The sequence below is a fragment of the Trachemys scripta genome, chromosome 2 (genome assembly GCF_013100865.1).
Source record: "Trachemys scripta elegans isolate TJP31775 chromosome 2, CAS_Tse_1.0, whole genome shotgun sequence".
Lineage (NCBI taxonomy): Eukaryota > Metazoa > Chordata > Testudines > Emydidae > Trachemys > Trachemys scripta.
Window position 1 is genome coordinate 52,522,895 of NC_048299.1, and position 24,150 is coordinate 52,547,044.

The 24,150-nt window shown below is 39.8% G+C and overlaps 1 protein-coding gene across 2 annotated transcripts in view; it reads right to left on the minus strand.

The window, feature by feature from the left end:
* Positions 1-24,150, minus strand: part of DGKB (diacylglycerol kinase beta) — a 457,353-nt gene that overhangs the window by 163,962 nt on the left and 269,241 nt on the right. For both annotated transcript variants that reach the window (XM_034760549.1, XM_034760547.1), the window contains one exon: positions 14,654-14,718. In XM_034760549.1, the coding sequence (XP_034616440.1) occupies positions 14,654-14,718 (65 nt within the window). The remainder of the gene's footprint in view (positions 1-14,653; positions 14,719-24,150) is intronic.

Genomic DNA, 24,150 nt, shown 5'->3' on the forward strand with positions numbered 1-24,150 from the left:
CCAAAAATGAGTTTGGGAAAACTCCATTAAAGCATCTTCTTATGGTCTCTATCTACCCTCCTTACCCAAAGGTCTTTTCCCATCAGCATTTTTGCATAGAAGGATGATCTGTCCCCTTACATTCTGCAACACAGAGCCTCTGGATGCTAAAAAGGTATCACTATACACAAAGATCTCTGTGGTAATGAATTAGGTCAGATTTACAATGGGATCTATTTCATGAAATCCTTTTTGGTAAAGACATTTTTCCTATCATTCATGTTTGTTGTTAGGCATTTAAATTACATAACCTAGTCGTTCTCTATATTTGTATGACTAATGCAGAATAACTATCTGTCATAGAGTCAGTATATTGTATGTTCTCATGGTTTGTTAAATATAAATAATTCTTAGTGACAAAATAAAAAGAATAAAGAAACAAAAGTAACCCTTACAAGTGGAACCTACAAAATGGACACAGTCTGTGCCCAACAGGTAGACTTAATTGAATCGGTGTCATCAAACCGTGATGATGTTTATAGCCCTTGAAAAAATGAGTGATGTTGAGACAGTTACTTTCAAGGCAGCTGCTCTGCACCCACTGATTTTTATTTTTGCCACTGTTACTGGGAACAGTTTGAGGGCCTTCGAGAATTGTTAAAGAAGACAGAAGTACATGGTTCTGTTATCCTGTCAAAAAAAGTCACTGGAAGTGATACTCCTTGTGAGTAAAGATAAAATATTCTTGATGTGTTGTGTAAAACTAGGTATATTGATTAGTGATAATTTTTCAAAAGCCCTATTTTCAAAAGTGACAGGCACCTGCGAGACAGATTTCTAAATATACTTAGGCACCTAAAGATTCAGATAGGTGCCTAGTTGAATTTTCAAAAGGACCTACGTGCCTAACCCACACGTATTCTGCTAAATTCCTAAGTTCCTTTTGTAAATGGGACTTAGGCTTCTAAGTCAATTAGGCATTTTTCATAATTTTACCCTACATTTCTTTGTACAATCAATATTGAATATTTCATTCAGAATGACTTAAATGACATTTCACACCAGCAAAAAGTTCATGTTTCTATGATTAACATGTTTTTTCCCTTAGACAAATAAAACCGTGATCAAGAATTAAAGATTACCAGTTTAACACAACGCTAGAGGCTTTATCATCAAAATCTGAATCATTCATGAATTTAAACTTCTTCCACAGTACATTGCTACTGTACTAATTAATGTCACGATAACTAGAGGAGGCAAAAGTCCTGTAAATCTGTTTAAACTATATAAAAAAATCCTCAGGACTACCCTTGTTTATAATATGTTGCTAATACAAAATATTCCAACTCCTGAAAAACTTCTTTAGATGTCCATTATGCTCCCAAATCACAAATTACTGTTCCAAAGAGCATTCAAAGCCTTTAGACATCTCCATAATTGGCTCAGAAATAGCATGATGCAAGAAAGGCTACCAGACCTTGTTCCTCATATGGATTTTGTTAATAGTTCCCATGAACACTAAAACTGAAAGGTTCTCAAGAATGAGGAAAACATGTTACTAGCTGCTGTTCCCTAAGTCTCATTTGAACAAACAATGGCAAAACTAACACACAGACTCTTAGTCTGAATACGGAACCATAAATAGTTTGTGACATGTCCACCTTTACTACAGAGTCTCAAATAATAAATTCAGGGCTTCACCAGGAAAAGTTTTAACAAATTCATTATATTTTTAAAATATGTAGGCTTGTAAGAATTAGATTTTGATCAGTAAATGTTGGTAAACATCAATTCTTCCATACACACACAAACAGACAAAAGTATATTTCCATCGGTAATAATTGAAATGTACAGATAGGCAAAGTAAGGAAAATGCTGCTTGAGAATTTAGAGTCAAAATCCAGGAATTAGGCTTGTTAGAAACTGACTAGAGAATGAACAGTAAAAAGGTATGATTTGTTGATTTAAGGACACTTACTTCGTATATTTTGACATATGAGCATTGGATGCTTGGCATGTGTATTCTGTTGATTAATTGCTAATAAATGCAGATTAATGGTATTATTGTGTGAAGGCTCTTTCATTGGAAAAAGGTGCTGCTAACCCATAGAGGGTCACTGGACCCAGGGAAAGGGGAGGGGCCCTAAATTGTGCGGGTAACAATATGATGTTGATAATTTGTGTTTTAACATTTTATAAAGCTTTATCTTTTTGAATCTCAACATCTACTATCATTAAAGAGTTGTCTTCACAGTTGCATAAAATTATGGCAAGGTCAAATTTAAATAAATACAAATCTAAAAAAATTCTTAAAAATAAACTAATATTATTCATCAAAATTATACAAAATAAATATTGAATTCTGCCAAGCCTAAAAATATGTATCTCCAAGTTATCAACTTGTTTGTCCTGAACTCTAGTAATAGTATTAGTGCTTTTATGGCATAAGGATATCAAAAGTATAGCCGATATGTCATTTCTAGTGATTCAAGTAATACATGATTTAAAATACATGGAAGAGTTAATAAACTCTCAGAAATTGCTAGGTAACAGAGTTCTGACCTCAGTATTGCTTCACAGTCAATGAGAGTTTGTTTACATGATTTAAAACTTCCATCTTTTGTTTTCTTGGTTTAGTGAACTGCCATTCCATTGCCTGGTGTAGGAATTGTGGCTATAGAATGCAGAGGGGGAGCAGAAGCTGTCTCAGTGGGAGGCCAAGGTAGTTCATATCACCCACAAGATGACAGAGTATGGGATTGGTGGTGTGGACAAGGTGAAGATGAGTAGCTCAAGGTATTGTAAATAAAGTATCCCTTTTGTATGTCAGTGTTAAAATAAACGGACATAGCTACTTGTTTTGCCTTTCTGCAGCACCTTCCCTCAGGCTCAAGAATGTAAGCCTTCGTCAAATGTCAAAAGCCAGAAGCAGGTTATTTTTGGTTCTTTAACATTTTCTATTGCTTTTCTGGGAATGACTGGACCTGCCAGTCAACATTCTGTCCCCCATGATGGAATCAGTGACCAACCATTGAATTCAGCGTCTTCACCAGTCACAGCTTCTTGAAAAACTGGAAGACATCATCAAAATGATGACATACAATTCCATACTATTCTCTTTCTCCCCAGTCTCCTGTTGATCTTGGTCAGCTTGAGAGAGGGGAGAGAGAGAGAATTGCTGATTCCACAACCAGCAATCCAGAACCCCCACAGCATGAATCTCAGTTTTATGACCCTTTCAGAACTCCAGCCCCACAGCAGCACATGAGTGTTATGGAGCTATAGAACCTGGCAAGTGGACAGGAGTAGATGACATTTTTGCACTGCAAGAAGATTCTGCAGACCTGCATAGAAATGAAGGAGGAGTTTGCTGAACTGAGCTGGCAACATTTTGCAATTTCCAAGACATTCCATATCTACACCATGCTAGTGCAAAAGCTCAGACTAGGATGGCTACCGCCCTGACCACTGGTAGGATACCATAATTAAATCCTTTAAGTTATTGATTTAGAACCAGATGCGGCTCAGTGTCTCTCAGGGGCTGTCATTCATGAAAAGATGGCATCAACTTCCATATAGAGTGGTGAGGACAAGAACTGAAGGGAAAAGAGGGCTTAATAGCACTAATGAGAGTTCATAAATAACTATTTAGCAAAAAAGGAACCTTGCTAACCAAACAAATTTTTACTTAAGGTATTGGGCCCAAGACTGGGGTTCCTTCTCTGCCAGACTGCAATGATAAGACTTTATTATGTAAGTATGGTATTGTATATAGATGCTTACTGAAACAGAGTATTGTGAATGCTTCTTTATGGATTACCTAGGAAATTTTTGAGATTATCCAAGAAAAGTTTTCTTCTGGAGTGAACGGTGCTCCTTAAAAATGACAGCTGATAAAGGAACATGGTTATAAGAGAAAAATAAAGAATGCCATTTGTTCAGTGACATATTAGGATATGGAAATAAATCAGAGATGCGTAAGACTCTTGTGGATCAGATGCTACAGCAGCTAGCAATTTGGAAGGAACTAAACAGTTTGCAGAAGCCAATTTGATAATGTCTGGCTGAGGTGGACATTAGTTACAAATTTTTCTAATAAAGTCACAAATGAAAACTGAAGTGTCACTAACCAACTAAAATATGAGAGTATACCACGCCCAGAGAATGTATGTTATTAGAATTAATGTCTGAAGTCTACAGATAGGCCAAATATAAGAGAACCAAAGAAAGGAATACGATACCATATATATTATGAGCTTTCTATCTTCTGAGTGTAAGTATATGAAATCTAGTTTAATTCTTTATTACCCATTCTGTTTAGAAACCCTGAGAATAACTATACATTGATTTTTAAAGATAATACTAACAGGAGCTAATTTGTTTCAGTGTTAGCTATATAGTTATGCTTTTGTATCTAGAATCTTCAAACGGTTTGATTGAGGGAAGTCTGCAGGATTTACTTTATAATTCCTTCACAAATTATCATTTGCGGTTTGCTATACATTATATGATAGGAAATGTTTTTCATTTTGCATATATCAAATTTGAAAAGCCATGTAAAAAAATAGCCCTGATGCCGTGGAATTATAAACTTGTAATCAAGTCAGAAAGAAGTCTGATTATTTGCATGAAAGTGATATGTGGACTAAAACAACATAAGCAAGGCAAGTGCATTGAAATGCAAGTAGGAAGAAAAAGGAAAATGTTATATAAAAATGTGGCAGATATTTTCATAGGGTTTGGTGGGGGGTTTTGTTTTGTTTTTTTAAAGTAAATTTTAGGATGTGCCAAATACCTAGAATGCCTCATTCATATGGTTAGCAAAGACGAAAACTGCAGGAAATTGAGTTAGGATCGTGGCACGCTGGCTAATATGACTAGTTTTCTGGCAATCTGAATGAACATAAATGCTGAGCACTGGTGATTGAGAAATGTTAAAAGGTTAAGAGGTTAGGGCTGGATCAGCACCTCAAGTTTTGGTTGTTATTTGAAGTTACAGAAACCACTCCAGTCTGAAAAACTGGGTTGGAAATTTAGTGAAAACAGGTTCTCTGTGAGATTTCCAGTTCTTCAGTATCTACGGTCTGACCCAAAGCTGTCTTGCTTATGGGCTAGGTCATAGGCCAGGATTTAGGCTGTATATCATGTTGGTCCAACAGCAGGTGGTCTCCTCATTACCAGCATCTGCTTAAGAGCTGTCCTGAATATGGATGCTTTCCTGAATTAAGGCCTTAGATACTGGAATCAAGGTAACAAAAATAATCCATAAAACATCTATGGATCAGAGTTAAGGTTCTGTGTTGTGATTAAATTTTCATTTTTTGTACTTAAGAATAATGTGTTTATCTGTATAATAAGATTCCGGGATTGTCACCTGTCTGTGTGTCACTCTGAAACTTAGAATGTCTGATGATTCAGTAAAAAGCCATAGAAACAGCAACAAACATGGTTGAGAGCTCTTTTTGTTCAGAATATCACCAGGTTCAACCATCACTGGGATCCAGGGTCTGTTACAGTCCAATTTTAAAGTTCTCAGCCATTTTTGACTTACAAATTATACCTGTGTGACAGCCAGGTACGCATACATGATATGCCAAGAGCCCTAGATCATTGTGATATTAGTGGTAATTCAACCAATTGCCACCCTTACTCTACAGATAATTTGCATGCAACACTTTAATTGTTTTTATGAGGGAGACTGCACAGATGGTGGATTACTTGGCCCAACTGCCACACCCATGTAACAGCATGGGCTTTCAGCTACTGATATTTATTAAATGGTAAGTGTAAAAATTATTACATCCTTAACAATTCACTTCATTTTGCTTTTAACAGCATAGGCTTTGTGATCAGTCAGAGCACTGTGTTCACTTAGAAATCTTAACTGTTTTTTTAAATTAAAGTTGGCTGTTTTGGCTTTTTTTGTTTTGGGAATATATATCAGAAATGGCTGCTTTATGCAGCTCAGGATCTGATATAAACATTTCTTCCAAGACATAACCACTCATCTTATCATAGGGATGTAGACTTTATTTTGCATGTCTGCCAAGCTAGCTTCAGAACCAGGTTTGTACCTCTGCTGCACTATTCATCAACTCAGGTGTTCCATTTCTCTCCCTGTATACAATCAACACCCTGTGCCCCCAACTATTTTACCAAGAATTGTTAGCGCAATGTTGGTATATTTGATTCAAAGTAGACACTTGAAAGCTGGGTGAAATCATTTTATTAATTCAAACAAAAAACTACAAATATGTTTTATCAGCAGGCAACAAATGTCAAATTAAAGCCTTCTGGTTGTGGTACAAGCTCTCTCATATGTTAAATTGACTATGAAGAAAAGTCGTGTGAGAGCTTTGGGTATCATTTTCTGTTTTATTACTTCTCATTCCAAATGATCAGATTATAAATGAAAAATTCGTAGTTATAGTTCCCATATGCTGAACTTCATTTATTAACTGAGATTTGCCTTAAAACTACTATGCAATAAGAGGCAGTGGCTTTAATTAATTAAAGAATGTACCAAATACCCAATTGGTATTTCAAAATCCATAAAAATAGGTTCATGACCTACTCTGAATAATGAAATATCCTCTTCAGTAAAATAAGTTGCCAGTTTGACATCATTTGAAGAGAATTAGATTTTATTGACCTTGGCCTATAGTATATGGATAGATCTGTTATGAATCAACAGTTTCTTACTTGTAGAGTGTGTGCTGGGCCATTTTCTTCAGTTCAGTATCATAGCTTGCTAAATAATACTGAGCTGCTAGACTGTGCATACAGCCTGAGACTTTCTCTCTCTTAATTTCACAGTAATTATTTTATACATGTTTCTAAGACAACCATTCTTCTAATAAACTGGGTGCCATTATATTATTTAAAAAAAAAAAAAAAACACCACATCAATTCCCTCAAGAAAAAAAACCTCCTATTCCCTCTCACAATTAACAGCAGACAATTTTCTAGAGCACACAGCTGGATACACTTCAGAACCAACTTTGTAGGTGATAGAGATAAGTCTTACGTTGTATTATAAAAGTGGAAAACCCTCGCTCACCCTGATCTCCAGCAGTAGTGAATTCAAAGCTGAGAACCTTGCAATGAGAGTATGAAATCCACTCCTGTGCTGAGGGTTAGCATGCCGAGTACGTACTGCTTAAATCCCATCTAAGTCATACAGAAGTGATGCGGGAGGAGGGGCAGGGTGCTCATGCAGTCATGCTCCCCAGATTTCTGCCAGGGTTTGCTGGCCTCACTTGGTCACATGGTGCGGCTGGGCTGCCTCCCTGCACAGCAGCAGCCGGAGCCAACAAGCTGCACCCCATGGGGAGAGACAGGAGCGTCAGCTGAGAGCTGTAGGGAAGGGCTGCTGCTTTCCAGGAGGAAAGACTGAGGGTAAGGAGGGACCTGCTTGGGGAGAGGTCTGATTTGAGCTGTTCCAGGGGCAGCCGAACCTTTAAATTGTGATCCCCACTATCAGCAGGTACAGGTCATCTGTGAAGCCATATTTTGAAGTCTTAGGTAGTACAAAAGACTTGTGCTGGCCCTCTATGCGGGTGAATATCCTCCCAGAGTATGCTGCCAGCAGCCCTCACAAGTTTGAACACAAGTTCCATCAATTTCAGCCTCCCAGATACCCTCTACAGCAGCTGTGTTTAACAGTGAAATGTTGTCTCTTAAATAGCTAGCTATTAGCCCATTAAACTTTCAAGAAAAAGAACAGAATTTTGAGATGGCCCTGCCATGGGGTGTATGTACCCCACACTGGCCCGGCAACCAAAGTGTTAATATAGGCACTGCTAGCCACTGCTGATTGGAAGCCCCACAGCAGCTGGGAGGATCAAAGGAATGGGAAGCAGAGGAGTGAGCAGGCTGGAGAAAGGGCTTTCTGACAGTAAGCTATAAAGAGCTGCCCAGAGGCAACAGCTCAGGAAGAGATGAACTGACCAATAGGCTGGCGAGGCTGCAGAGACCCAGGAGAAGGTAGGAAGAAACTCAGGGCACTGTCAGAGTTGAAGAACCCTGACACTGCTTACCTCAATCAAGGGTCCTGAGCTGGAACTTAGTGGAGTGGGTGGGCTTGGGTTCCCCTACCAATACTCCGATGGACTTGGGAGTGGAGAAAGGGTTTTTCAGACTACTGGACACCAGGTATAGACTGAGAGCCCCACTGGGCTATGTGAACCCAGGGGCTGTGCCATGCTTCGCCAGAGAGTGGGTCTGCTGCACCACCCCAACGTTTGATAGATAGCCACTAAAAGGTGCAGAACATTGACGTAATATACTTACATAATTATGCCCTTTAAAAGTTGGGCAACTGCATAATGAACCAGATGTAGTTTGCAGATGGCTTCTGCAGGAAGTCCCTAGTGGAACAGCACAGTTTTCACCTCCATGATGTGAGAGAAAGAAGGCCTTTGGGAGTAAGGGATGGCCTTATTGTCTGATCAGAGAACTTGATGGTTAAAAAGTGACAAGAACATTTGCTATACCCTTGATATTCTGACCCAAGCAGCATAAACTGTATACAGCTTTGTGACTCAGTCTGGAGACTATCTGAGAAAACGTCATCTTAGTCATGGTGAACATGAGATCTTGGTCTAATGTTTTAGAAATGTTATCTGCACTAATACTGATATCCTTTAAGGTGGGATGAACGTGAATAATTCAGATACTAAGTTTAACAACTACTCAATAAGTTAACAATGGAAGCCAGTAGACCTACAATATGGCCTGAATGGCACCAGGATACCCACATTGTCTTTGTCCTAGGCCAATGCTTACATAGCATGTGATTGCACCAAAAATATTTGGTGGGGAGGAAAGCAGGGAGCATTCATGCATTTGAGGTCAGATGCAAGGGGTCTGCCTCTCCTCCCTGGCCTAAATTCATGTTATAACCAGGAGCCTACTGGGCCAAGGTGGGCCAGTACAGGCCAGATTTTGATTGTATATAAACATTTCAGAAAATGGATTCTCTTGCTCTGCATTTGTTGAGGATTGCTATTACATTAGCAATTCTGAGCCAGAGTTTAGAGGTGCAGTTTCATGGAGTCTTATCCTTTTGTGAAAAAAGTAATCAGGTGGGATCAATGAGACAGGCAGCAGATGTTTGCAACCTGCTCTCTGTATTGGGCTGGTGTCTTCTGACAGAGTCTTCTCATCCAATCATAGCCAAAATAGGGAGAAGAAGGGAGTTCCTAAAGTGCTTGTAGTACTTGCTTGTAGTACTTGCTCTCAGGAGCAATTATTTTTGCTCTGCTTCCAAAGCCTCAAGAACAGCAACTGTGTTCCGTTATCTTTGCTACCAGGCCAGGACTGGAGCCCACAGAGGGACTTACTTTCACAGCAAGATGCCTTTGTAATATAGCACTAGTAATGGGGTAAGAGACTTTTTTTTTGGCAAGGGATATCTAAGGTGAGATAAGGTGATGTGCTATGCTGACCTTGGTACACTGCAGTACTGGACCAGGAGGAAGAGAGAAGAGGGAGACCTGGCTAAAAATTCAGTTACTTTCACTTACTCCACTTTCTCTTTCTTCCCAGAATAAGTCCATGTCATATAGTTTACAAGTTATAATCTAATCCACAATTATGTGCATATTGCTAATTATCAGAGGGCTTATTTTCTTGGAGGTCATTTGCACAAAGTAAATTGGTATTTAGTGTTGTTTTTTTTTAAATACCAGTGTCTTTAGAGGTTAAATGCATAGATACTGGCACAAAATAGAAGCATAATTAAACAAGATAAAAGTGAATTTCTAAAATATAAGGTCAAGAATTCAACACTAATCAAGTTATTAGGAATATGAGATTGTTTCTGTTTTAGGATTTCTTCATCATAAAACAGCTATAAATCAAGAAGAGCGACTCATGTTTGAAAATCTCTAAAATGATGTACTGTAAATGCAAGCTATAAATTCTACTTTAGTTTGCTGAACTTCAAAAATATCTTGTGTGCTATTTGGTGCCAGAGCGTATGTCTACACTGCAAAGAAAATCTCGGAGGCTCAGGTCAATTGACTTGGGTTTTGCGGGGCTCGGTCTGTGGGGCTAAAAATAGCAGTGTGAACATTCCCATTCACACTGGAGCTTGGGTTCTGCCACCCTCCCCCTACACTGGGTTTCACAGCCCAAGCAGCAACATCTACACTGGTATTTTTAGCACTGCAGCCTGAACCCAAGTCAATTGATCCAGATTCTGAGACTCAGTGCTGCGGGTTTTTCCTTTGCAGTGTAGACACCCAAAGAGTCATGTTAGCAAACTTAATTTAATCAAATACTATTTTAGACTATTTAATATGGACTTGAATGATTTTTGTAAAATGTTTAGTTTGTCTCCACATGTAGGTTCTATTCACATAGACCATACATCTATTTTTCTCAGCACCAGTCTATGATGTATACACAGATCTTCCTGCAGGGGCATTCTGGCCAAACTAGATTATTTTAACAGCGTCCCAGTTTAGTGATACTGTGTTACTTCAAATGCTGTCCTCTACAAGTTTGCTTCGCCTCAGGGTTAACTACTAGACACTTGCTCACTGAAATCAAGAAATTTGATCCTGCTCTTAACAGGAGGGACTAGGAATTGAACCATGCTTTCTCAAGTGCAGTAATCTCAGCACTTCAAACCACCAGTGTTTGGCTACTATGACAACTCAGATTCTAATAGTTATGAATGCATTTAAACACTTGCCTCCTTAAGTGTCCGTGGAATGGTAACAGTATTTATCTTATCAGTAAGACCATGGGACACACATGATCATTGAAAAGAAAAGAATCACACTAAAGGATGCAACTCTAGGTTTTCAGAAGAGTATCTTTAAAGATTACAGTATATCTATTGCATACATTCTTTAGTTATGTGCATTTCTTTATTTGCTATGTATTTAAGTTGATTGGGGTGGGGAGGGGGAATTGGGTGTCCAAATCCCTTGGGTGACTTTGAAAATCTCAGTCCTACTTTATTTTTTGTACTTTTGAGAAATTAGCAATGTAAAAAGTTTGTGTGAAAAAGAAAATCATTATTCCTGTCACATGTTGAATAGAGGAAGGAGTTCCTAATACTTAGATTCTATTACTTTGAAAGCATTTTATGAGCACTAACTAAACAATCCCTCCAAACCCAGTGAAATTGAAACACTTTTTATTTCTATTTTATACATAGTGAAAGTGAGGCACCAAAGTTGTCCTCTGAGAATTGACTATAAAACTATAAAACTGGCATGGCGGGGGGGAGGAGGTCCCACAGTGGTTGCATCTCAGTGATTTCATTTTCCTATCACATCTGCTCAGTTTACAAGTAAAAATAAGTTTTTCCCTCCACTTATGGCCAGCTCTACCAACATAACCTGGGTTCAGACTGTTGAGTTGGATTCTTTCTAGCTTATGAATCATCAGTAGTTTATTAAAAAAAACCCACAACAACAACATGTTGCAGGCCAAAATCTGTCCTAACTTATACTGCTGCAGCTATAACCTGTTTTAGTTTCCATGGAATTGAACAGGTGTATTAAATGAGGGCAGAATTGTCCTTCAATGTGGATCTTAGCGATCAATTTTATTGATGGTGCATGAGCGAGGATAGAATCCAGCTCACACTCCCTAGCCTGTACTAACTGTTTAAAGTAACAAAAACTTCTTTTGTCATATTCAGAGTTTATCCTAGCTATTCTGGAAGAGGTGTCAAAGGGAGGTTGTGGAATCCCCATCATTGGAGGTTTTTAAGAACAGGTTGCACAAACACCTGTCAGATATGGACTGGATTTACTTGGTCCTGCTTCAGTGCAGGGGAGCTGGAATTGATGACCTCTTGAGGTTCCTTCCAGCCCTACATTTCTATGATTCTATATCTATTTTGTATAACACAAAAAATCAAATTCTGGTTAGCAAGGAATTCCATGTTGGCTGTGTAACAGATCGTTACATAGCCACTTCTGAAAGTAAGAACTGCACTGCAGTGGTCTGATTTACAGAAATATTTAATCTCTCACTTAGTTTAACAGGAGCTCTGGGTGCTCATCATCTCTGAGAAATCAGAATTTACTAAACGAACTCCAAGCCTGAGAGAGATTCTTTTTTCAGAGACAGGATAAGAATATAGGAATTTAGGGTGAGATTTTTCAAGAGGCTAAATGGCTTAGGAGTACAATTCCCTTTGACCTTATTGGGATTTGTGCTCCCAAGTTACTGAGATGTTTTTGAAAATGCCACCTTCTAGTAAATTACAAAGTTTATAGCCACTGGCTCAGTGAATTCTAAAATGCGATCTGTTTTCTCATACTTAATAACTTACAGCAGGTTTCTCATTATGGAATGTCACCATATGCAAACTGCTGTTAAAAGAACAAACTGCATCTGAGATAATTGTATGTAAAATTACATTAGCAGGGTTTGTCATTTACCCCTCTATGCAAAATAAAACAAATATTTTAAAAATGATAAGCCTGTAGCAAAATGCTTCAGGAAACTATCTGAATAAAGATATGTATTGTCTTTTGTCTAAAATAGTTAAAGGTAGAGCTCTGGCTATCTAAAAATGACTGGTTTGACATTAGAACTTCTCTTATTATAAACATGCTAGCAAATTATAACTTTAACAGTTAATTCTTAGATTTATTTTTGATAAATATTATATCATCTGAATGAGAGCTCCTCTAACCCCTGGAAATATCATTACCTTTTCAAGTTCTTTCAGTATCTCAGTAACAAGAGGTGGAAAGATTGGAACTATATATTTTTGTAATTAATTTCCTTAAGATAATGTTAGAAACATCAGAATCTTTAAAATATAGATGAATTTCAAGGTGAGCCTGCTAGCAGATGTTATTAATGGCATATGATTTATTGTGACATGAAATCTGATCTGAAACTCATATTATTAGCTGAGCTTTTTATAAATTAAAATTTCCAACTGCTGAAAATACGCAGAAGAGCCACTGATAAACCTGCTTCACCTTCAGAGTCCAGAAAACCTGCATTTGATAAGTGTCCGATAGCTCCACCAATATGTCTTTATGACCCACTGTATTCTCTTCATTATATAATTCTTGGGAGTGAAAAATATATGAGCTTTATGAAGAGGAGCTGTTATAACCAGGGTGGGCAACCTGTGGCCTGCATGCGGCCCATCAGGGTAATCTGATTGCAGACCGCAAGACATTTTGCTGACATTGACCGTCTGCAGGCACGGTCCCCCGCAGCTCCCAGTGGCTGCGGTTCACTGTTTGCGCCCAGTGAGAGCTGCGGGAAGTGGCGGATGGTCAACATCAGCAAAATGTCTCGCGGCCTGCAATCAGATTACCCTGATGGGCCGCAGGTTGCCCACGTCTGTGTTTTAACATGGGTGTTTATTTCGGAATTTATTGTAATATATTAAACCCTGCATCATGATAGATCCTCACAGAGGCTGAGGGGTACTGAGTGTGTAAGAAGCCTCCTGGTGTATGGCTTGTGACAACCTCAGTCCCTGTGGTTGGGGAAGCACAGTGTTTTCGGCCACACTACAGTAGTTAATGGCCCCACTCACACCACTCTGTTCTGGTCCACAAAGCAGGACAGCCATACTACAGAGAGCAGATCCACTATCCTATAGACATGGTAGCCTGTGTAACTCTAATCCATTAGGGCAGCTTGCTTACCTGAGGCACAATTGCTCCAAGATCTCCTTATGGAGCATAGCAGCTCCACATAGCCCCCAGTCAGGCCGGTGGGTAAATGTCACAATTTGGCCAAGAGAGAGAATATATTCATAAATATATAAATAAATATGTGCGGTATAAAGCAACAGAGGGTCCTGTGGCACCTTTAAGACTAACAGAAGTATTGGGAGCATAAGCTTTCGTGGGTAAGAACCTCACTTCTTCAGATGCAAGTCCAGTATGTGCAGTATATATTCCTATATACTGTATTGATTTCTTTTCCTCTCTTGTGCCTTTAAATGTTACTTAAGACTTATGAAAGGTTGCTGTTCCCCATCATTGTTGATCTGATAAATTACCCTAATATGAGAGACAAACAAGCATTGCATTATGGATTTTATATACCCAGTAAGCCATTGATTGAGGAAAGATGTATTTAGAGTATATATTAATACATTTTACATTTCCAAAAAAGCTTTGGAACAGCAGTCCATATCAAACTCAAAAAGGAACATGTGTATATACGCAAAGTTTCAGTTCGCACATTTTAGACATTTCCCAAGCTTCTTAATGATAAGACGTATATATTTATAAAACAGCATTCAGTTGCCCTTCCTCACAAAGCGTATATATGGAAGAGCCCCTTGTCAACATACCAGTGTGTATACAGGAACGAAAGATAAGGATCCCCAGCTGCAGCTGTCTAATAAGTGCTCTGCAGTTCCTAATGGCAAAGTGTCAACTCAGGGATCCTCAGATACCACAGTGCATCATCTCTATCATGCTAATCTTAAGAGTCAATCATTTTGCATGTGAGAACGGTTTATTTATAATGCTGCTCACTTCAACTGAGATACCAGACATCACTGACTTTAATCGGAGTAATCTGGAACCAGATATTTAAAGTAAGATGCAGTGACATTCTGTCTTGTAACAATAATCAATATTTTGAAGGAAAATGCAGAATTTACCTCCTCATGTAACATACATCTTACTCATTCACTTGCAAATATTGTTTGTGTTCTTACCTACTGTTGAACTTCTCTGGATGTTTTTCTCGCATGATGTGGAATCTGTGGGCAATTGAAGCATCCTAACAGGAAAAAAGAAATGTGTAAATCTATCACTATGGGTAAAACTGCAAAATATAAAATTGAAATTGTAACCAAGGCACATAAACCACAAGATGTTTTGTGCACTACCATTATACAAGAGCAGTACCCTGATAATTTTGAAATCTCAGATATACAGTATTCTAACAAGCAGCTATATCTCCAGATCATTCCCCTACTACACATTTTACAGTCTGTTACGTCTTTTTACATGAATGGAATGTGATAGTTATTTTTGCTGAAAGTATCTCTAACTTCTTGTGCAGCATACAGGCATTTGTTTTCAGTGAAGGTTTACTATCCACACCATTGTTTTTGCTGGATTACAGAATAAATAAATTAGGGTGGAAGACCCACTAAGGTAACTTCACCTATATACAGCCTGAGCATTTGTATAGGGCCATTCAATAGTCTTGTATACAAGTTCTATGTGGTCTAGGTCAAGATCTGGCTACCCAATATTATATACACATTTAAAAAAAAGTGGATTCAGTATAGGAGAACAACCACCATTGCCGTTTCAAAATGACTGCATGCTCAATCTCTAAATCAGATCCCTACATAGAGCACCCCAGAGCACAGGCATTCCCAGCCTTTAGATACACGTGTCCTATTACCTCATAGTCACCTGGGAAGAAATGTGTAGGGGTTTATATTTTTTATATTCTATCATATATATTACTAATACACACAGATTTGGTAACATTAACTTATGAAGATGACATAAAGCACCTTAAGATCACGGATTAAAAACAACAAATAAGAGGTAAGCTTTTATACACAATGTGATGAACTGGAAATATCTCTATTGATTCTTTTATATGGTGCAGGTGTGATTCAGGCACCTCTTTGTGCCAAGAGGGACAGGGGTATAAAAGGTTTATAGGGATCCCCAGTGCCTGGTGTTTACCTACTAGTACACCAAAGAATGTCATGTAAAATCTCTAATGAAAGCCCATGTCATCCTGATCATCATAATCATTGTGAGATGTACATGCGGATAATATGTAAGAAGATAGGGGTGTATACTGGAAATTATGTTCTTAAGATCTTGTAGTTAAAGGCAACTCACTCAAAGCTAGCGTTCCTTGAGAAAAGTGTCTCTCTGGAGAAGTTTATCTCCCTAGCTTACTATTATGTGTCTTACAATAGAATCATAGAATATCAGGGTTGGAAGGGACCTCAGGAGGTCATCTAGTCCAACCCCCTGCTCAAAGCAGGACCAATTCCCAACTAAATCATCCCAGCCAGGGCTTTGTCAAGCCTGACCTTAAAAACCTCTAAGGAAGGAGATTCTACCACCTCTCTAGGTAACCCATTCCAGTACTTCACCACCCTCCTAGTGAAAAAGTTTTTCCTAATATCCAACCTAAACCTCCCCGACTGCCACTTGAGACCATTACTCCTTGTTGTGTCATCTGCTACCACTGAGAACAGTCTAGATCCATCCTCTTTGGAACCCCCTTTCAGGTAGTTGAAAGCAGCTATCAAATCCCCCCTCATTCTTCTCTTCTGCAGACAAAACAATCCCAGTTCCTTCAGTCTATCCTCATAAGTCATGTGCTCCAGACCCCTAATCATTTTTGTTGTCCTCCGTTGGACTCTTTCCAATTTTTCTACATCCTTCTTGTAGTGTGGGGCCCAAAACTGGACACAGTACTCCAGATGAGGCCTCACCAATGTCGAATAGCGGGGAATGATCACGTCCCTCGATCTGCTGGCAATGCCCCTACTTATACAGCCCAAAATGCCGTTAGCCTTCTTGGCAACAAGGGTACACTGTTGACTCATATCCAGCTCCTTGTCCACTGTAAACCCTAAGTACTTTTCTGCAGAACTGCTGTTTAGCCATTCGGTTCCTAGATTGTAGCAGTGCATGGGATTCTTCCGTCCTAAGTGCTGTACTCTGCACTTGTTCTTGTTGAACATCATGTCTATTAGCATACCAAGTTAAACAGTAATGAAGAGCTTGGGGGCACTTCAAAAGAAAATTAACAGGACGAGGTAAACAGAGGGAGAGGGGGAGTTTTCAGGTGAAGATTAAAGATCTGTTCTGGTAAATGTGGGAGTGAAAGAAGCCCTGGCATCCCTCACTGAAGAAGTAAACTGCCAGTGAATTTGCTTCATGAAAAAGGGATCTCAACCAGGCTTGTCTGAAAATGTTGGGAAGAACGTTGGGTGAGATAAACTTCTTTAAACAGGAGTATAATTGTTAGTTAAGTTGAGGCCATAGAAAGCATGTTATGATTGTTTCAATATTTCTGTTTGCTATCATATGAATCTCTGTTCTTTGTTAAAAAAAAACTTATACTTGCTTTCTCTATAAAGACATTTAAGTGTTATGTCTTAAGCAAGGTTGCGTTCTAAGGTGAACGCGAGGAACTAAAGTTCTATGGCTTGTGTTAGGCAGGTTGTCAGACTATATCATTGCCATGACCCCTCCTGGCCTTGGAATCTATTAATCTATTAACTAGTAAGCTATGGTGTACTGTTCCTTTAGGAACAGCAAGCCTGGTAATTCTGTGAGTGTCCACTGGAGCAGGGGCTGGACACTAGGGATGCTAGGAGGACTTGTGGGGTGGAGTGTGCCTAACACTAACCTGTAGAGAGCGAGGCCTGGAGGCAAGGTGCTTGTGTTGCCAATAGCTGGTGGAGTCCGGGGGCTGAACCCAGGCAGGCACAGACAAAGCTCACTGACGCTAGGGGTATATGGTAGTGTCTATGGCTGACAATCCTGAGTACCCCCAGGGAGTATCACACAAGGCCTCTGTGTATTTGGTTCCTTAAATGACCCCTTCTGATTTGCCTCCATAGCAAATAACCCATCATAACCAAATACACAGAGGCCTTGTGTGATACTCCCCGGGGGCTGAACCCAGGCAGGCACAGACAAAGCTCACTGACGCTAGGGGTATATGGTAGTGTCTATGGCTGACAATCCTGAGTACCCCCAGGGAGTATCACACAAGGCCTCTGTGTATTTGGTTATGATGGGTTATTTGCTATGGAGGCAAATCAGAAGGGGTCATTTAAGGAACCAAACAGGAAAGGTAAAACAATAACACATGTAAGAATCCATGAGAAAACAATGGCTGAGCTATCACTGGGGAATAAACTACCTGTCTGGCTCCATCCAGCTTAGAATGGTTTACTCTTTCCAAAGCTAAGCCTGGATCAAAGACATCTAATCCCCAAAGATTGTAGAAAAGGGAGGTGGGACTGGGTGAGCTTGAAGAGGCAGTGCAATGAAAAGCTGACACCTGATTGACAGAGTCAGCAGTAGAAACTACAACGGGGGCAGTCTGTTTTCTCCCTGCCAGAGCTGGAATTGGCTGGGTTTAGGGAGATATACAAAGGTGTAAGTAAAAAAATGTCTAGGTGTGACATTCCCCTGGTGTTATCTGGACCGGTGATCTGCAATGTCACTCCAGTCCTCAACTATGGGAGCCAGCCTTACCCTGCTGTGAGAACCCCCTCTCCCGGGCTGTTCATGCAAAGCCTCTAGCATGTAAGCTGCTCCTCGCTACGTGAGCGAGTGCTTTTGGCCAGCTGCTGCTTGGATTGTGCAACTGAATGCACTAGCCAATATCTTTGGTCCCAGCCACAACCCTAGGAACCTTCGTTTTGCAGTGCCCGCTGGAAAACTGCAAGATAGATTTTAAGTGATTATAAGTCAAAGCACAACAAGTCATATTTGGTCAAATGAAATAAAAGCAAAACGCATTCTAAGCTGATCTTAACACTTTTAGTGGCCTTACAAACTTATATGCTTCTCACCACAGGCGGGCTGGTTGCCCTTCAGCCAGGCTCTCCCCTTTGATCAGTGCTTCAGTTGCTTGGAGGTATAAGTGAGAGCGAGCATGGCAAACATCTCTCCCTTTTATCATGTCTTTTCCCTCTTGGCTTTGCCGCTCACTCCTTCAGAGTCAGATGCGTATTACCTCACCGTAGTCCCAAATTGAGGAAAGAGAGGGGGGTGACTCACTCAAGAGTCCAACAGATCCTTTGTTTCTGGCTAGGCCAGTGTCCTTTGTTCCTGTGAGACTGGGCTGGGTTTGTTCCATACATGCCCTGATGAGGTGTGAACTGCCTCTCTGTTCCTGGAGAGCTTTGGCCTGGGCTTGTTTTAAGCCATGAGGACACATTTTCAGCCTCATAACTATATACGTAAAATTACAACCTATAACATTACTATAACAACAATGCTCAGTGCATCACGAGCCTTCCAAAGACACCCGACATGAAAAACTTTGCATTGGATACCACACAATCATACTATAAGGAACATGGGGTTGCAGGGTGTTCCCCCCGAGGTACAGAGCTCTCCCAACTTTGTAAAAAACCCACTTCCACAAGGGGAGTAGCTACTAGCGCTGGTGCACTGTCTATACTGCCACTTTACAGCACTGAAACTTGCAGCGCTCGGTGTGTTTGTTTTTTCACACCCCTGAGCAAGAAAGTTGCAGCGCTGTAAAGTGGCAGTGTAGACAAGACCTAAGAATGGTTGGGCCATGTGGTTCCACCCAGAATGAGGTACAGGAAGCCAGGCCTGTCCCCTGTGGGGTGCACTCAAGAGGCACCAAAAGGGGTCTAAATCACCAGGGGTTCCTGGTGCACATGTGCGTGTGCACACACACACTACCATCACACATGATGATGTGGTGTGGAATAAATATTTTAAGCAGTATGAGTTTGCGATGGCTAACCAAATTACTCCCAAGTAGCTTCAATACTTATAAGTTACATATATCATCCCAAATGTGTGTCAGTAAAACCTTCAGACCATGCCACATTCACATCATGTATTTAAGTGCCATGTATTTAATAGAAAAATAGAAAATTATTGATGCTGTTTTTCATATCCATCTATCTGTAAAATCAGTACCATTATAGTTCAACTGTAGTGGTCTATGAGCAAGATAAAAAATACAGAGAGAGAGAGAAAGAAACTGTGCTAACCTTAAGCACATCCTTATCTGCTTCACCTCGCTTGTAAACTCCCACGGGAAACTTCCTTGCCTCAATGGAGTATTTGCAAACTCATTGTCCTGTCAGTCTCATCTGCTTATCATTCACATATTATTAAGAAAGTTGAAAAGTAATTTTACAAGGCAAACATTTGCTATTATAGGTAATCCTGTAGTTACAAAATACTTCATCCTCAAAGTGATACTGGTAGTAAAACTTGAGCTGCCAGCCTTCCAAGTAAAGAGAGCCAGTAAATCAAAACCAACTCTGTTAGCTAGAAAGCACAGTTTTTGATACTTTATCCACATGTTGGACACTCCAATTAGTGAAAGTATATTTCCTAGAAAAAAATAAACAGAAAGGACCACTGTTGTGCTTAACTTGTTAACTTTCCTCTACATTAAGGCAAAAGTAAAAGAAAGACCTAAGACAAAATGAATTAAGAAGTAATACTATATTTGACAGAAACTAGAAAACACTAATCAAGGACTAACTGTCTAATGAATGAAATGAAAAGGCTAATGTGCTTACTCATGCATAACAAATGCAAGCCATAAACAAGTTAGGGATCAATGCCTACTGCAGATGACAAACAGGCAGTTATTTTTCCATGGAAGGTTAATTTGCTCGAAATTTTCCCATGACTGAACATTTTCTGACTCCAAAACAGATCAAGCAACTTAGTGAGCTTGGAGGTTAAAAAGGACACTGCATAAAAAGCAATTTTGATGGGCACAGCACAAGGCAGATGCATGCCGCACAAATTTAATACAAAAATTGCTGAAAGGGTACAACTTTGTTTATAAAGAACATAAACCACTGATCACTGGTACCCATACACATATATGCTTTGAAGCAGGGGAGCTGCTCGTCAACTGACTGGTATAAGACTGGAATCAATGGTGCATCCAATTGGGTGACTCCAAGATCCACTGATTGGCACTTAGATTCTGTAGCATTCTAACCCCCACCCAGGGCTGGACCATTTACATAGGATTCCGTGTCACTACGACACTGGAAGGGACTCAAATGGGCCCCTTGTTAACAGGGCAGCCCTTTGTTCACATGAAGAAAACTCTCAGCTTTCATTTAAAAAATATTTTTAGCCCATTTCTTTGTGAAGTTAGCCTTACATAAAGTGGTCTAAACAAATGCAAACTAATTGCAAGGCCCAAAACAAACCAACAGTAGGAATCTGGAGGTAGGGGTGAATTTAAGATCCACCCTCTAATAAATATAGCAGCTAGGGATCACCAGACAACAGCCTCTTTACCCTGGGGAGTCTATTATGAGCTTCACACCACCAGAGCAGAGAGCTGGTCCACACATCTTTTAAACTGAATGGAGTCAAATACTTTTAGGGGTGTATCTCAAACCTCCCCAAATTCCTTAGGCTGGTTCTGCGCACAGTGATATGCTCATGGTGGACAGTAACTGGTTACATTTGGGTTAGGGGTCATTGTTTCAAAATCCCTCCCACAATTCTGTGGCTGGCTGGGCATGTTAATGTTTCCAGCCTGCTCTAAGGTTGGGGAAGAACAAGCTGCTGCTGCTCATTCAGCCAGATGCTGCGCTGTGAGTGGAGCTCACTAGCAACACAGACAAGTCAGCTACTTCAAAAAAAAAAAAAAAAAGATTCCTGCATCTCACATCAGTACAAGCTGGAACACATGACAAGTGCACCAACAAATAATAAAAATAGCAATTCCTGCAACCAGAGCACTCTCTTCTCAGCCCCACTAGTCACTCTGGCATGTCAAAAGGAGGATAGGCAAGGCCCAGCTACTGCTGTACTTAGAGGAAGTCCTGCATTCACCTCTAACTGCCTGCCCAATCTAAGCATAGAGTTTGAATGGTCAGAGACCCGTCCCCACACAATCCAGGGGAGAAACCAGCTTGGAGGGAGGGGAGCACCAGCAGGCAGAGGAGACCCAATGAATTGCAGAACCACAGGAAACTCATTTGACAACCCATGATCCAGCTACCACAAAACAGGACCGTCCCTCCATCCCATCCAATCATTCCAGAGCCAGGGACCACAGGGCAGTTTGCCTGCCTCCATCAGCTTCTGGTACTGAAGAAAGCTGCCAGGTAGGCAAGCCATCAAGAGTAGCTTCCATGAGGTACTGGGCAAGCTTGGTGCATTGAAGGATATTGAGAGGGGTGGAGGTGGAGGATTAATGGATTGAGTTGATGTAACCCCAAACCCCTCAATGCCAACTAGCAAGGGGGTTACTAGAATATTCTGATCCCGGTATGTACATTCTAGATCACCAAAGAACATTATGTGAGGTCTTTAATGAAAGCTAGGGTCACACTGCTCATTAATATCATTGTGAAATGGATGGATGGATACTATGCAAAAAGTTACACAAGTATACTGAAAATGTGTTTTAAATTCTGTTCAAGGCAGAATTGACAAACAGGTTTTCTGTCAGACAAAAGATGTTTATTCACTGGTCTCTATATTGTAATGTAAATTAAGCATTGTAAGTTAACACAATGACTACGCATCTACGCAGGAAGTCAGAAGGGACACATGAAACCAACAAGGTAGCAGCACACAGGAAAATAAGCCACAGAGGCTATCACCCAGAGTACAAACAATGAACACTGGGAATATAAGCAGAAGGCAAAAAGACACCCCTTTATTCTAGGAAGTAAACAGACAGCACATTTACATTCACAAAAACAGGATCTCTAACTACCTTAGTGAAAGATGCTGCAAAGGACTTTGGGTGAGATAAGACTTCTTTAGACAGGCAGTTAGCCTGTTAAGTTTAGTCTTTAAAAAAATGTGTTATGATTTTGTTTTACATATAACACTTTTGTTTCCATTATCCTTAGTAGCTGTTGCATCTTTGATAATAAACTTATTTTTGTTTCACTATAAATATATCTCTGTGCTGTAGTGTTAACCTGATCCTCAGTTGAATCCTTCAAGCTGGTGTATACACTATTCTCTTGGGGACAGTAGCCCTGGTATTTCTGTGTGTTCAGTGGAGCAGGGGCTGGACACTACCCGAGAATGCTTCAAAAGGGCTTGAGGACTGGGGTACACCTAGCGTTAACGATAAGGCAAAGTAAGGACTGACATTGCCCAGAGGAGGGTGCTTGGATGGCTAACAGGAAGGCTCCCTTTCACTGGCGGTAGGAGGGACTCACAGCTCTGGGTCCCCCGAGAACCATCACAGGTGAGAGGGTATACAATTAGTGAGTTATGAGACTAAGAGTATGGAATCAATGGATTTTCTGAAGAGCAGAAAAGTGTGTAGAATTGATATTTTATGGTGTGGAGTAGGAAAGAAAGTATGGGTTTGGGGGTTTTTTGTGAAAGAGGTAAGACAAAAGTACTTCATCCCAGGAAATGTCACATATTTAACTAATTGTGATAAAAAATGTTTTGGGAAATCCCTTACTAATAATTTGGAAACACATCACTATTTCACCCTGGTGTCACCTAGCAGAGAGTTAATTTCTTTTCATGTGGTAGAAGCTTTATCCAGTTAGGATACAACCTGTGGGATGCCTATTGGGAGGTGGAGGAAGGAAACAAGGAAAGGGTTTATGATTGTTTTAATATGCAGCAACAATACCTAACTGTGAACGTGCCCAAGTACAAGGTCCATTATTATTATTATTACTGCTTTTTCACAGTTCTGGGTCAATGCAACATCAGTGAGTGACTCCAAGAGGAGAGATCTCTTGCAAGAAAACCAAACATTTTTGTCTCAGATCTACAGCAACTCCACTGCAGATAATGCTGAATATCAAACTTTTATTATCAAGAGTTATTCTAACTAATTCATTGATTTACTGTATGATGCTTTGAGAATATCATTAAAAATTCTTCCGTAATAGGATGCTAATAATCCAATGTCTACTACTTCCTGTTTAACATATGTTGTTTGTTTTATAGTCATCTACACATTATATTAAGATAGTTGCCCAGAATAATGTATTTTCTCTGCATCTCTCTTTTCATAGACAATGTCACCCATGTAACCTGAAAATACTGTATCATAGTTTTTCCCTTGTATTTCTCCTGTCCCTTAAGATTTTTTCCCCATTTACTGCCCAATCACTGCTTATGCTACTTTGGTATTTTGGAAGCAGAGATGAAGTAACTGATAAATACCTGATAAATATAACTCCTAGTTAATCTTGGCTTTAACAAAGAACATGAATTGTCTGCTACATCTGAGGTAATAACCGCAAAACACACGTCTAACAGAATGGAAGCCCTTGTTCTTCTTTAAGAAACACTAGCCATCCCCTAACCCCCACACTAGAATTTTAAATGGCTGGACAATCCTTAGTCACTTCTTGCTCAGGTTTGTTTTAAATCCTGACAGTGAAGATGAGATAGAGACAGGACAGAACACATCTGTATCTGCTCTTAGGAAATGGAAAAAATATTTTAATTGAACTGGGACATTTCTCAA